Source organism: Musca autumnalis, unplaced genomic scaffold (genome assembly GCF_047663935.1).
Source record: "Musca autumnalis isolate F117 unplaced genomic scaffold, ASM4766393v1 scaffold_5, whole genome shotgun sequence".
Taxonomy (NCBI): Eukaryota; Metazoa; Arthropoda; class Insecta; order Diptera; family Muscidae; genus Musca; species Musca autumnalis.
This window is the reverse complement of record NW_027412088.1, coordinates 28,467,295-28,483,440: the sequence shown is the minus strand read 5'-3', so window position 1 is coordinate 28,483,440 and position 16,146 is coordinate 28,467,295. Positions and strand designations below refer to the sequence as shown.

Below are 16,146 nucleotides of genomic sequence, written 5' to 3'. Positions count from 1 at the left end.
CCAATATATTTGTGCTCGGTTTGTCTTATCAACATCTTCACTCATATCCATCTTTCGGTGAGATGCAATAATTGTCAGGAGTGTGTGCGTTTAAGGGGTAGCTCTGTACTTGTCCACGTGAGATACTACGACAGGGACTATGTTGCTGCATGCTGCGTGAACACAGCCCCCGGTGAGTCGTGGTCGTCAGATTACAAAACTTCCCCACAACAGCAACCGCACACGCAGCAATAAACACCAGCCGTTGTTGTTCCAATCCCAGGAAATGCATTCTTTTTGCAATTTAATTGCAATGGACTCCGAAGTAAGATCGAAGAAACAGTGGAATTCATGAATCGGAAGAAGATCAAGGTCACGGCGGCGCAGGAAACCAAGCTCAACTACAACTGTAGCTTAGAGCGTAGTGATGGTTACCAATTACTGAGGAAGGATCGCACCATAAGTTTGTTCAATAAAGACCTTTCTCGCTTGAGCCTAATGGTCCCTACATGAAATGTATGGGGGTAGCAGTCAGGTGTGGAACTGCTTAGGTAGAGTTGCTGAACGTAATCATCCCGCCGACAAATAGCTGTATCTCAGGCTACGAGCCAGACATTAGCCCGCTTTTGTAAGTTCATACCTGTCTGGTCTTGAGGGACTTTAATATGCAGCATGAGTTGTGGCATTCGGTCCTCGAAAACGACCAGAGGGGTACAGCGCTGGCTGAGCCGATTGATAGCTCTACGTTTTACTCGGTCAATGAGTACACCACTACCAGAATTAGAGCAGAATGTCAGAGAGTTCACCAATCAGTAATATTGCTAAAGACACTTTATACCTAAAATGCAAGAATTCCAAGGAATCTGATGTCGAATATTTCAAAACCTGTATAAATGAGCGGAACTTGCCACGCCTTTTTACTTTCAAAACGCCGATACACGTGTCTTCTTTTTCGGTGTACTTTCATTTCTTGTAATTTTAAAAAATGTTCAATTTTGTTGTACTGTGTTCTTATAGAGAACGGGTTTTGTACCCCAATAAGTGCTCTTCCTGTCGATGCACATAATTTTCTAATTGATCATCTAATGCAACGAATCTACGTCCTAGAGATTTGTTGGCATATCCATATCCAATCATATGTACACAATGACTTATTCTTTCTATCTTCCATTTTTTTTTCTTCTCTAATTTTTTGTTTTGGCAAACCAATTTTAATTCCCAACAACAACAATCAAAGCTACTTTGTTTATCTACGACGAACTTCTGTTGATTTTTTTCCGTATTCGTGAGGAACATTGCAAAAAGAAAAAGCAACAATAGTAAATGCAAAGACTTTTTATCACAAATTACTGTCTAACATTTACAAAAACATTAACCACTCAGTTTATCATTGCGTATGAGTAACAAAGTCATATTACTCATACGCTCTCGTACAAAACATTGGTTCCCAGTTGTACATTTGTTGGCGGCTAACGTGGTGATGATGATACCAAACCCATTTGAAATCATAAAATTGATTATCTAAACATCGAAAAAACGTGCAGAGTTCACAGCATTTGTTATTTTGTTGTTTATGAACTAAAACATATGTTCTCACACAAATACACACACATACAAAGGTACGTGTTCTAAAAAGCAGAACACTTAACATAATATCTATTCATTTTTTTTCCTTTGAGGTAGATTTTTCTATTGAAGTGTTTATAGTTGTTTTATACATCTGGCTTTTGTTTCCTAGGTTTTTTTGCTGATGGTCTGCTGCTATCTATCGACTTGTCTGCAGCGATTTTCTTTTGAAATAAACAATAAATATTTTTGTGTCATTTTTAGATATGACACTCGACGACACTTTGGTATACCCAGCAATAACCGGTCTCATTACATTTTTTTCCTATGTGCTAAAGATAAACATATCTCCATACATATATACATATGTATGTACATATGTTGGTATGTTATTATGTTTATAATATGAAAATTTATTGCTGTTTGCTGTCAATTGCAATAACAACAATAAGAACACCCATGAAATTAACTAAAATTTCGAAATACTTGAATACTGCAGCAACAGAGAATATCCTCAGGGTCAAGAAATAATTGGGCGATGGTCTGTTTAGAAATTGTTATACGAAGTCTTAGCCACAAAATGTAAGTGCAACAGGTTTTCACTGTCAGATTGTAAACACATTTTAATTGATGATGATATATGACTAGAATATACATATTTGAAAATATATTTTTATTTTTGTTGTTCGAACACAACATAAATTCTGAGAAATTGTTGTTATAGAAAACAATAAAAAGTATGGAGGAATAACCGCATTGTTTCTCTAAATAACTGTAGACCTTCGACGATTTAGCCAAAATAAAAAAGTGGACACAAAAGAAAGCAAAAATCACTTGAATCAGGACCTAAAATAGTCGTACCTTTAGGCCGGCTACTTTCCGATTTTTTTGAATTTAAAGTTAATTATAAGGTGACGTAGGGGATGAATGATACCAAGTAACGGTCTTGATCGGGTTTAACATGCAAAGCCCAGGTTTTATCTTGGTCCCTCTTTCATCTCAAGTGGACACTGACCTCCCCTTGGTGTCACCTGAGGAGCTGCCTTTAACATCCGTTAAAGGTAGTGAGCTAACATGTGCGGCGCATTCACCCATAAGAACGTTAAAAAGTTGGGTTGGGCGTTGGGCTAGTAACTCACCCCGTCAAAACGCCGAGTACTATGAAAAAACAAAGAAAGCAAAGAAAAACAAACCCCTCTAAAGCTGACGAACCCCGCAAACTTTTTAGGGACCATGATCTGCGAATCTGCACCTAGAATGTCAGGACTCTCTACAGAGCAGGTGCAGTTTGCGCACTGGCGGATGTACTTGGTAAGTACAAAGCTGATATTATCGCCTTACAGGAAGTGCGATGGAACCGGGCGGACGTAAAAATCACAAACGATTACGCCCTGTATTATAGCTGCCATGAAGCGAAACATGAGCTAGGTGTTGGATTTATGGTAAATCGGAGGCTTAAAAATCTCGCCTCCAGCTTCACTCTGGTTGCTGAGAGAATTGCCACAATCCGTATAAAAGCAAAGTTTTTCAACATGAGTCTCATCTGCGCCCATGCCCCGACCGAAGAGAAAGATGAACAGACCAAGGATATATTCTACGAGCGCCTAGAGAGAGCATATGACCGGTGCCCTGGCTATGACATTACGATTGTTCTAGGAGATTTTAATGCTAAAAAAATTGTAAGTGAAAATATCTTTGGTCCCACTGTCGGAAAATTCAGCCTTCATGAGGTAACATCCGACAACGGAATGATGCTGATCGCTTTTGCAGCGGCAAAAACATGATAGAGAGCAGTACCAGGTTCCAACACTTCGACATATACAAGGCCACGTGGATATCCCCAGATGGGAAAAAAGAAACCAGATTGATCATGTTGTGATAGACGGAAGACACTCGTCCAGTGTGTTAGATGTCCGATCGATTCGAGGAGCGAACATCGATTCGGACCATTTCCTTGTAGCAGCAAAGGTACGCACTCGCCTTAGTGTTGCGACAAAAGTGCGATCTAACACAGGAGGGAAGCTGGATGTCGAGAAGATGCAAACACAACAAATAGCACATGCCTATTCCGCTCAACTGACTCACATGCTGGAAGACGGCACCGCTTGTCCCGATAATGTGGAAGCGCAGTGGCAAAGAATAGCCCACTCACTTCAAACTGCCGCAATATTTGGGCTTGGTATCAGAAACCACCACCTAAAACTCTATGGTACGATCAGGAGTGTCGTAAGTCTACTGAAGAAAAGAACGCGGCATACAGACCAACCCTGCATTCAGTAGCAACATAAAGAAAAATAGCGGGAGAAGAGGAGAGAGGAGAAGTGTATTTTCAGAAGAAAAAAGAGAGAGCAAGAAAAACGTGAGCGTAAGAAACTCGAGATGTTCAGGAGTCACAATGAAGTCCGAAAATTTTACCAGAGTGTAAGACACCAGACTGAAGGGTATGGTGCAGGCCAGGGACGTACGCAGGGGGGGGGCACGGGGGGCCCGGGCCCCCCCCGAAATGGTTTGGTCGAACAAAATTTTTTAAGCTACTGTAACTAGTTATTATATTTTTCTCTCATAAAAATGTTTGTATATTTGAAGATTTCAAATTAAAACTTATATTTTCTTAAGTTTCTGAACAGAAAATATAATTCATTAACAAGTTTTGTAAGAAAATATTTTAAAAATTTTTGTTTGTAAGCTGTTTTTGAGAGAAACTTCCAATGAAATCTGAATTACTTCTTCATACCACTATCAAATGCTAATTCCTTAATGAATATACCCCATGTCTATTATTTATTCGAACTGTATAGAGCTCTCGAGGCTTAAAACACATCCGGTTATAACAAAAGTAACGAGTTCAGTATTGTGGGAATGGAAATATATAAAAAAATTTATTGAATAAAATGTATGAAGGGTCGGTCCTTCGTGGACTACATATTGAAAGCCAATTAGAAATTTGTTTTACTGCCATCGCCAAAATTTTGTTATTCTGTTTTAGACAAATTTGCTGCTAAACAGTATGAGAAAATAATGAAGACAAATGAATTTTTGTGCGTCACTTGGTTTTTACTTATCATCACCAAAGTATAATTGTAACCTCAGACTTTAGATTACGAGATTATATACACTAGGATTGTATGGTATAGATTTCATCAAAATAATGATTTAAGACATCACATATGTTTGGACGATATTCGTTTCAGCCAAGATGGATGTACTTACTACCGTCCGTCCGTCTGTATATCTTTTTGTCTGGTAGGTTGGAACTCATGATAACTCTCGGTCCAAGTTATGGATCTCGTAATGTTTTGTCCAAATTAAATTTAAGTCATATCGGTACCTCCGCCATAAAAGTTCAAAAATGTTCTCTAAAATGGTCGAAGGGACTAACCGATTCGGTCTAAAATCGAACCTAATATGGTTCGCAGGATTACTTCCAAAAGTAAATCAAGGTCCAAGAGAATATGTTTAGACAACATCTTCAGGTATCTTTTACAAGTCTAACATAACTGCATTTTAAAGACTGTTCGATGATTCTTTGGACATTTTGTAGTCTTGTTTACAGCGATATCCTATTTTTTGTGGACAAGTGTATACTTCCTGACAAAGCTCTAAATACTACGGTGGCCAACTAAAAAGCTTATGGGCGCGGTAACTATCTAGAGGAGTGTCTCTCAAATTATTATTAGTGAATAATTATGTGGGGTTCAATAAGGATCGATTGTTATTTGTCAAAACTATATAGAACTAAGTCCATCAAAGTGTTTGTCATCGAGTCCAAAAACTTCTAACCGTACAATTAAGAAAACAAATTATAACGCTTCTTTTGTAACATAAAATTAAAAGTAAAAATAATCTTGGTATCAGAATCTATCTCTTTCGGTAAATAACACTGTGCAACATTTTTAAGGTAATCTTGTGCAAATAATTTGAAGTGAGGATTTTTTGAAAGTACAGACCCAAAGTACAAAAACCCTAGTTCCGTTTTGTTGAGTCAGATACAGATTGGAGTTTTTGACCCCATCTAAACATTGTTAAATATCGACTTTTTAAACAACTCGGGGCTATATCATTGAAACCAATGCAAATCTTCTTCTGACCTTTGCAGCAAATTTGTAGATAAGGGCCAAAATAAAATATTTGGAGAAATAATTTTGTATACATTTCGCACCATACGAGTATCTCCAAAACTGTTAAATTTTTCTTAATGTTTTCATTTGGAAACATATCAACGACAGCCGATATTCTTAAAAATTAGGCTAAGATCATCGAAATAGTGAAAATCTTGCTAAAGCAAAGACAACGGCAATTCTTTGTGGTTGTAAAATTCTGCGATAAACCATAACGTGGACCTGTATGAATTAAAACTTCAATATACTTCAATAAATTTTACATGGCGACATTACCGAACGTGGCCCGATATTGTCTATTTTCAATTCTAAATATCCTACTCTGCAAATATTTAAAATTGTATCTATCCTAAGTCCAAATTTACATTAAACGATTTTTCTTGCGGCAGTTTTTCTCGTTTTCTTTTAAGCTTGCCTCTTGCGTTTATACAGGCAATTCTGTTTTCTGCAATTTTTGTTTTCAAAACAATGAAAATATTGTCAAAAACGAAAAATATAAAAGGAATTGCCTGAAAATTGCCGGTACGAGCAATTTTTTTCCACTTCCATACCCCTTACGTGTAAATTGGGACTAAATATTATGAATTCTTTCTATTGAATTTTTGTACTTTGTACCATTATTTCATATAAAATATAGAATATTGAATAGAATATGTGCCAAAATTTCCAGTCCATCGGGCAAAAATTTACCGAGATATGAGCTTTCGAAGGGAAACACCCAGCAAAATTTGAAGGAAGGGGTTCCATGCGATGACGTGATTTCATGGAATCTTTTGCATTGGTTCAAACGAAGTCGTGAAAGATCCGATCTTTTCATTAACATTTGAACCAACGCAAAGGATGTCGTGAAAGCATAGAAACTAAAAACGTGTTTTCCTCGCAGTGGCACTTAAACTGCTGACGGAGTCAGAAAAAATATCAATATTGTACAGTGTTTTGTTTTTGTTAAAAACGAAATTTTGATTTTAACTGTTCAAAATTTTTAAAAATTGATTTTTTTAATTCCTTTTCGATAATGGACAGGACTATTAGGTTCGTAATGATCCCACAAAAATATATACTGATCGGTTTATTCTTTTTCAAACTACAGTGGGTAACGCAAACTGCTTTAGTAAAAACAGTGCTTTATAAGCGGGCATTTGAATGTAAGATTTTTCACAAAAAAAAAAAAAAAAAAAATAATAGAAGGTTTAATAGATTCTTAAAAAAAGGCATTAAAATGGCTTTTCTCGTGCTTATAAGTGGCCATAACCCCTTAAAATAGCTTTACGTAACGCTACACAACATTTGAATTTTTCATGATTTTTGGTCAAGTTGTGCCCCCCCCGAAATGAAATCCTGCGTACGTCCCTGGTGCAGGCACATTCTCCTGCAAAGATCATGAAGGAAATCTGGTAACTGATACAGATAGCGTGCTGAAGATCTGGAAGGAGCATTTTATGAAGCTCTTACCCCCTGTTTTTGTAAAAAATTTTATTGTTCTCACACGAATTGTCAAATTTTGTAGATCGATTTACTCGCCTCAGCGCAAATGTAGATCTCTGACTTTCCAAAGAGGGATTATTAACTATACATGGAACGCGTCTACGAAAAATTAGGTCCGTATGTCATCTGGGGGCTGAGCTATGGATGACCAAATTATTACGAATATAGACGAACGAACAAAAAATAGTTTCAAAAACAGGGGGTTAGTATCGAATATGGGCGGCGATGAAGATACACCAGAACCAATCGTAAACGACGACGTTGAATGTCTTCCACCTAGCCAAAGCGAGGTCTTGACAGCAATTAATCGGCAGAAAAACAATAAAGCAGCAGGAGCTGATGAGCTGCCCTTCGAACTGTTCAATACCGATGACGAAAGGAGCTGATAAGGAGTATGCATCAGTTAATTACCGAAATTTGGCAGGAAGAAAGCATACCCAACAATTGAAACCTCAGCCACAGCCAAAAGAAAGGAGACAAGACGGTGTGTACAAACTACAGAGGCATAAGTCTGCTACAAATCGCATACAAATTGCTGTCGAACGTACTGTGTGAACGTTTAAAACTCATGGTCAACAGCATAATCGGGTCATACCAATTCGATCAAAGGTGTTCCAAGCCATGTCTGAGTTTCGTATCCCTACAAAACTTATACGATTATGCAGGATGACATTGGCTAACAAAAGATCAACTGTCAAAATAGGAAAGAACCTCTCCGAACCTTTTGAAACAAAACGAGGTTTCAGACAAGGTGACAGTCTATCGTGTGACCTATTTAACATTCTATTGGAAAATGTCATTCGAGAAGCGAATGTATATACCGATAGAGATAAAAATAGCACTATATACAATAAGGATATAATGTTACTGGCCTACGCAGACGATATTGATATAATAGTTCGATCAACTCGATCTGTAACAGCCACCTTTAAGAAAATTCAAAAAGGAGTCTGCCAAAGTGGGTCTGGCAATCAACGACAATAAGACAAAATGTATGATATTAACACGCAAGATGTCCAGTAGACTCGGGCCAACTGTTTGGTGTTCAGAATTACAATTTTGAGGCAGTAAATGACTATATCTGCCTCGACACGGCTAAAATATAGCTAACAACATCAGTTATGAAATCAAAAGAAGAATAATATTGGCCAACAGATCCTATTTTGGTCTAAGTAAACAGTTCAAAAGCAAAACCACCTCTCGTCAAACCAAACTTACACTCTACCAGACGTTGATACTACCCGTACTTATGTATGGATCTGAAGCATGGGTACTTGCGAAAGCAGATGAGGCAGAACTTGGTGTGTTTGAGAGAAAAATTCTTCGAAAAATTTATGTACCAATAAGCGTTGACGGTGAATACCGACGTCGTATGAACCACGAGCTATACCAGCCGACCGACATCGCTATAGTAAAACGTATCGAACTACAACGATTGCGTTGGCTGGGCCACGTCAGCAGGATGAATAGTGATGCCGCCGCCAGAAAGGCAATTGAATAAGAGCCACTCGACGGTATACGCCCCAAGGGAAGGCCAAAACTCCGATGGAAAGACCAAGTTGAAGAAGATATCACAAAACATGGCATCCAAAATTGGAGAAGTAAAGCAAAAGATCGCTGCGTTTGGAAATCTATTCTTAGTTCGGCTTATGGAACAAGACGTTCTGTCTTAGTATAAAAGCCATCTAAGTAAGTAAGTAAAGTTAATTATAAGATCAAGGACATTCTATACACGTAGACAGCGTTGGACGTATCCAAAACTGAAATCTTAAAATCAGCACTAAAACCGGTAACGCCAAGAAAATTTATTTTTATAAACCAATTTATTTTGGGGTTTGTGACCATCGATATGAAGTTCATAACGGACCAAGAAGTTGGTCCATGTTGGGCGTTGTGTCAGATCACCGCCGACTGTGGTAAGGTGAAAGAATTTTAAAGTCTGCCAGAATGACAACCTGAAGACAGCAATAGGATGCCGTACGCAGCTCAACAAAATATTGTTGATGCAGTACATTTTCCCCTACCAGGTACATCAGGAGGTATCTTCATGATCTAGAGAGAGGTCCAAAGGAATAAACGGCAACTACTGGATCCATGATCCTATAAGACAGGCGTGGATAGTCCGTTGCCGTGGCATTTCACGGATATAGGGTGAATTCCATACTCCGAGACCTCTAATCCATCCCAGCAGAAGAACGCCACCTGCCAAGTCAAACATTAGTGGTTTTTGCAAAATTTATATCGGACGGTACAGCCACCTAAATGTCTGTTGGCAGCACAATATCTAACACACATACGCCCTGCAAGTGGACTGAGAAGACACGATGCACTGGCTGTTTTAGCTGCCCAGCTAAACTCATTCACTCTAACCAGTCCAGGTTCCAGAATTTTTGAATTTGGACACAGATGAAGCAGAACTAAATAACAACAAGTACAAAAACGTTAAGTTCGGCCGAGCCGAACTTTTTATACGCTCCTCCATAAAATTGTCTTAATTAAAATGGAAAAATTAGTCTCCTTCCACAATTTTAGATGGAAAAAATTTCGACCACGGATACCACAAATGCTCAAATTATTTAATCCAATCTAAAAAATATTTTCAGTCAGGTGAAAGGTACCACCTACGGGGCAATATCAAAGTGTGGTCCTATATTTACAATTTGTGGGGGAGAAGTTTTGTAACTACAGGCAACCTCAAAAGTCAAAATACGGGTAGTTCCATCAAACAATGCAGCTAAAACCCTCAAAATACCGAAAATCGAGAGGAACCGTTATATGGGAGCTATACCAAAAAATGTACATATGTTGAAGATTTTTAGTGAAGAATTTTCGTGACCACAGATAACATCAAAAGACAAACCTCAAAATAACGGAAAACAGGAGGTAACTTTATAAGGGAGCTAATTCTGTTTTGGTGGAGAAGTTTCGTGAACACAGAGAACCTCAAATGCCAAATTACAGCTAGTTCGGTTAAAAATTGTAGCTAAAATCCTCAAAATACTGAAAATCGGGAGGTACCGTTATATGGGTGCTACACCAAAACATGGACCTATGTTGACGATTTTTAGTGAAGAAGTTTTATGACCACTGAGAACCTCAAATGTCAAATGAGAGCTAGTTCGGTTAAACAATTTTAGCTAATATCTTTAAAATACCGAAAATCGAGAGGTACCCTTATATGGGAGCAATACCAAAACATGGACCTATGTTGACGATTTTTAGGGAAGAAGTTTCGTGGCCACTGAGAACCCCAAATGTCAAATTAGAGCTAGTTCGTTTGAAAATTGTAGCTAAAATCTTCAAAATACCGAAAATCGAGAGGTACCGTTATATGGAGGTTACATAAAAACATGGTCCTATGCCAATAATGTTTGTAATATAAGTTTCTTGATCACTAGGAACCCTAAATGTCAAATTATAGCTAATTCGGTCTAAAAATGTGACTAACACGCCAAAATACCTGAAATCGGGAGGGTACCGTTATATGGGGGCTATACCAAAAAGTGGACTGATATAGCCCATCATCGAACATGACCTGGCTGCAAACAAAAAACGCATCTTCCCATACTTATCTCCATTTTTGTGGATGCTAGAGTGATTACCACAGTCGGATGGAAGGACGGCCATGCACAGATCGGCTCAGAATTTTACCCTGATCGAGAATATATACTTTATAGAGTCGCAAATGATACTATGGTGGAGGGTATAAAAAGGCACCCCAATGCTACAACAATAGTATTACCTGTCCCGGAGTATTACCTGTCACATTTTTTTTATTTTGAGGAAGATTTCATTCTTTCTTCTACAGGTGGTCACTCAAGTAATAACGTGGCGGTTTAAAGATGTACTAATATTTCATCGCATGGTAAAGCGGCTTGTCCATATTGCTGACTTGCGGACTTTTTGTGCCATAATGGTTATTTCCATGTGAAATGTGCTGAGTACTATCCTTGGAGGATCACATTTCAAATATTTTTGTTGTTAATTTGAATACTGTAAACAACTGAGAATTGCTAACCGACAAGTAAACGTAAATTTTCTAAAAAGTAAATAAATTATATGATCTAAAGTTTCGCACTTAATCAGAATCGTTTATCAATAAACGGATTCATAATTATCTATGTAAGTAACTCATTTATGCCATATCGGGTTATCAAACTTATACCGCAAGAGTTGTATTATTTTTCCAGCTTTAATTTGTTCAGTCACTTTGTATTTTCATAACAAAACTAAAATTTTTCCAAAAAAAATTATTTACCATAATACTGGAGCTGGTCATTTTGAATAGATTTTATTTTTTATCACTTGGCAGCACAAAACAAGAACAAATTAAAAGTTTTGAGTTTTAACACTTGTTTCTTTTTGGATTGGTTTAGAAAGTTGGTATTTTCCGTTCCGAATTAGTGACAAAACTAAACTGGCTGACTGGATGTGCTTTATGGAGGTAAGCCATAAATTTTCAGTTTTTGGTATTGCGGATACAAAAAATCAAACAAAAGATCACTACACACACACACATACATACTTACACAAACACACACATGACATCGACATACTTGCAAACCAATATAGCATATCCATAATTATCAAGAACACCAACAACAACAACCCGAAGAAATCCATAGCCAAAGATCATATAGTCATTTTTCCCTGCCAGCCAGCCACCCATCTACATTTCAAAATTGTTCGTTCTAGTAATGCCATTCACCGGGGTGTTGTACTAGTTATCCATTATGACGTATTACTTATCCGCAAGAATATTTATTTTCTTTCTTTGTTGTTGCTGGTGGAATGACTGACATGACACATCTGTGAAAAGAGGGGGTGGGTTGAGATTGGTCAGGAAAATACCTTAGAAAAATAAGAACAATAAATGCTACTGCAAGAGCCAAATTAAAATAATGAATCTCGATCAGCAGAAAAAAGACAACCAGAAGGCCAAAAGAAATGAATGGAGCTGTGACCACAATGTTTACTTTGGAAATCTACTATAATAAATTCTCTTTTATTTTAAAAAAAGTACACGAGGGAAATGTTATAAAGGAAATAATTAAAATATTACCAAAATCGTGTTAATTAAGATCACAGTGACACTTCGAGAAATAGGTCTGAAGGCAAGAGATAATTTTTGTTTTCTCAGAGAAAATATCGTTCTCCCTCAAAGTTTATTATTAAAGTGTGTCCAGGGTATATTTAGTCTAAGTGTTAGTCTAAGGCTACGGCCTAGTTTCTACCATGCGCTACTGCTTTCTAAATACGAAACCAGACCGAAGGTCCTGCGGAACTGCTAACCCGAAGGCCCAATTTATATATCAGCCACCGCAACTTAATGCTCTAAAAAAACGCTATGACTCCGAGGTGTATGTTGATGGATTTAGAGCAGCACTTGTGTAGGTAATTCCCTGTAGTAACAAGCTCCTCACCACAATTAATTTGTTGTTTTGTAACAGTCTGAAAGTTCGTTTATCTGCTTAATCTGGCTCTGGGTCTATCTCCAGTTCTACGAATGTGGGTAACGCGATGGGATGTAACCACAGTTCTACTGGAGTTAGTTGAGCAGTTTTGTTTTGCACTGTGTCATCGATCCTTGTCCTAAGGAATTTATACTGCGCCATCCCGAGCATAGTTAAGCCAAAAACTACTCTGGTTTTTCGTGGCAGCTGACGCTCCTCTGCTGTGATAGATGTGAGATGTTCTACGAGGACCGCATTCACACTATAGTTGTTTATGGCATCTGCGACTGCATTTGTGTGAAAGCTATTTAAACATGCTTAATAGGCTTGTTGATCTAGTTGTTCTCCCTTGTAACGTTGGACCTCACTTTCTAGATCACGAAGATCCGCCATGACATGTTGGGTGGAGGGCTCCATTCCCCCACATCTATGGATTAGGATGGCTTCGTGGTAACACCCGAGCAAGTACTGCAAGGTGCTGCTGACGGAAACGACATGAACTTGCAGTGGAATGTGACCCCTAGCATTTTCGAGTAATTTGTAGTCCGAATTCTGCTACCATCGACGATCGTAGATGTTGTGGCAGATATTTGCATATTCCTCGCTTGGAAATAGATGTTAAGATGGGTCAAATAGGAGCTCAGCCTTTCACAAATAACATCAGGGAAGGTACCTGACGTCAAAATCGTCCGCATACGTTGCTATTTCAATGCCGTCTGAAGGGAGCGAAATACAGATGAGGTAGGGGTTGAAAAGTTCCGTGGATAACACCCATCTTGGGGTACTACATGATTCAATCAACGGGGCATAGACTTCTTATTCCTGAATTCCACTTACGACTGTCGTCCACACAAACACATGATTGTCCAAGGTTTCAAACTTGTCCGGAGGGTTCCGCGCTCAATGTCCTCAAACAGCGTAGAGTGCTTGAGAGTATGACAGGCTTTTAACAAGTCATACGCCCCCATCACTGTTCTATCACACTGCTTGCTCTGGTTGAGTCCTCGACAAATATGTGGGGAGATGGCGTGCAACGCTGTTGTCGTCCTATGCTACTTACGAAACCCATGCTGATGTATGGCAAATGGGCATCTATTTCTGACGCTAGTGAGGACTAAAGCCTCAGGGGTCTTTGCTACGCACAAAAAAAAAGGAATCGGTCTGTACGATTAACCTATCCAGGCATCCTTGCTGGCTTCAATAGCGGGACCATTCGGTCCATTTTTTAGACTTCGGGAACGATGTGGGTGGCAAACGACAGGTTGAGAGCTTTGATGAGATACTCGACTCCCGCCTTATCCAACTGTTTCAACATTACCATAGAGATTCCCTCAGGGCCCAGCGCTTTGAATGATTTACCACTCCCGATGGCATTCGCCACATCATCCATTGCCAATTTCACTGGATTGACACGACGGAGCTCATCACGCTCATTTGCTTATCTCGTCGCCTCTGCTTGGAAGTTTGGTCTGACTTCGGGTATTCGGCCACCAGGAATATGACGAGAGGCTGCCGCAATGATGATTTCTCGGAACGTACTTTTTGCTACCAGAACATCAGAAGGGTTGGGCAGATCTGTAAAACCGTGATTAGTGAACTCTCTAAAACTAGACCAATTAGATACCCATGATTGATGAATTTGCGGCGTTTAGAGTGGATGAACTCGGACAATCTGCTTATGGAGACAATAATGAGCAGATGATCTGATTCAAGAGAAACGACGGGTGCAAGACGTGGAGCTATCAATCTGTTCAGCCCACACTATACCCATCTGGTCATTTCAGAGGATCGAATGTCACAACACATGATGAGCATTAACTCCACCAAGACCAGACGGTTAGAACCTTCCAAAAGCTAATATTGCGCCAAAAACCAGGAGTATAGCTATTTATCGGCGGGATGTATACGTTCAGTAACTCTACCTCTACCTAAAAAGAATCGGGAACAGGCATTCCGGCAAATGCTGCTCCCAACACAGAAAAAAAGTACAAGCATATGTACCTTGAGGTGGCCGCTGGCCAGAACACGGGTGTTGTGTGGTTCCGGGTCAATCCGGTATCGAAAAACCCGCCGCCGTGGAGGGTTCTGAAAAATTACACTGAAATAACATTCTTCCTTTCCCAGCATGTCATTTCAATGCGAAAGGGTAGACGTAATGTAGAGGATGGTGATTACACTGGGAAACAGTATTCGGGGCATGGTATGTGGTTTGGGAAATTCCAAGTGGGGGTGATAGCATTCGTTTAGTAGTTCAAAACCCAAAGGGGTTAGCCAAAGACAAGACACATGCATATGTTTCCACAACATTCCCGAAGGTACACGGGAGACTTCCCTGACAATTGGTCCCCAATATTTTGGGCTATCTTTCGCAAGATTAAAGATGAAGCTTTAAAATTTGATAGAGATTTCTGGATTACATATAGAGTCATTGGTACACAAATGGATCATGCCGGTCCATTTTTTGGGTGTATAGCCCCCCATATATGGCTATGCCCCGATGTAGAGTATTTTTTATGCTTTACCCACATTTTCTATCAAATTTCGCCAAATGCTGCTATCCTGAATTCTTAGTACATAGAAACCCTCTAAAATCATCAATATAGGTCCATGTGTTTCTAAAACCCTTATAGAGCAGGTACCTCCTGATTTTAGCTATTTCGAAGGTAAGGCTCTAATTTGCCATCTTCGTTTCCCAGGGGTCACTGAGAACGCCTTTTTTGATAGAAAAAAATTCTTCAGGTCACTGAGTACACTTTTTCTATAGGAAAAAATTTCTCAAAACATTGAAGACACTTTATTTCTATACAAAATTCATTAGGTCCTTATGGACACTTTTTTACAGAAAAATATTCCTCAGGACGCTGAGTACACTTTTTTACAGAAAAAGTTCCTCAGATCCATGAGGACAACTTTTTTCTATAGAAAAAAATTCCTCAGATCCCTGAGGACAACTTTTTTCTATAGAAAAAAATCCTCAGGTCCTTGAAGACAACTTTTTTCTATAGAAAAAAATACCATCTGGTACTTCCCACACAAAATTTGGGATAAGTTCAGTTTAGGACCTGCTTTCGAATCGCTTTGATTTTTGCTTCAGCAACTTGTATTCGTTGCCCCCTATACGACGGTACAAGTTTGATCCGGGGCAAGTCCACACTTCCTGAGAAAAAAGCCCCAAAGCTGCAAAATAACCCTATTACACCGTGTGAGGTGGTTGGGGCGCAAGATAACTCTCGAACGGATCTGCCGATTCGGTCCAAAATGTGGCCTTCGTAATATTTTGTGCAAATTTAGTTTAAGCTCGAAGATAAGCCATATCGGTCCACTCTTTCAGATACCTCCCACACAAAAGTTCAAACATTTTCGGAAACATTGTGTGCACGATAACTCTTGAAGGGATTAACCGATGTAATCCATACTTTGCACATCCTAATATATCTACCAGATATAGATCAGGTTGGAATATGTATTACATTTGTAACTGCTTCTGGTACATCTCACACAAAATTTCGGATAAGTTCACTTTAAGACCTGCTCTCGAATCACTT

The 16,146-nt window shown here is 38.9% G+C and overlaps 1 protein-coding gene across 1 annotated transcript in view; it reads right to left on the bottom strand.

The window, feature by feature from the left end:
• The window catches only part of TpnC41C (Troponin C at 41C), a 41,051-nt gene extending 29,457 nt beyond the window's left edge, over window positions 1-11,594 (bottom strand). Inside the window, exon 1 of the mRNA XM_073991244.1 lies at window positions 11,407-11,594. Coding sequence (XP_073847345.1) covers window positions 11,407-11,427 — 21 coding nt within the window. The 5' untranslated portion in view covers window positions 11,428-11,594. The remainder of the gene's footprint in view (window positions 1-11,406) is intronic.
• Between the last annotated feature and the right edge of the window lie 4,552 nt (window positions 11,595-16,146).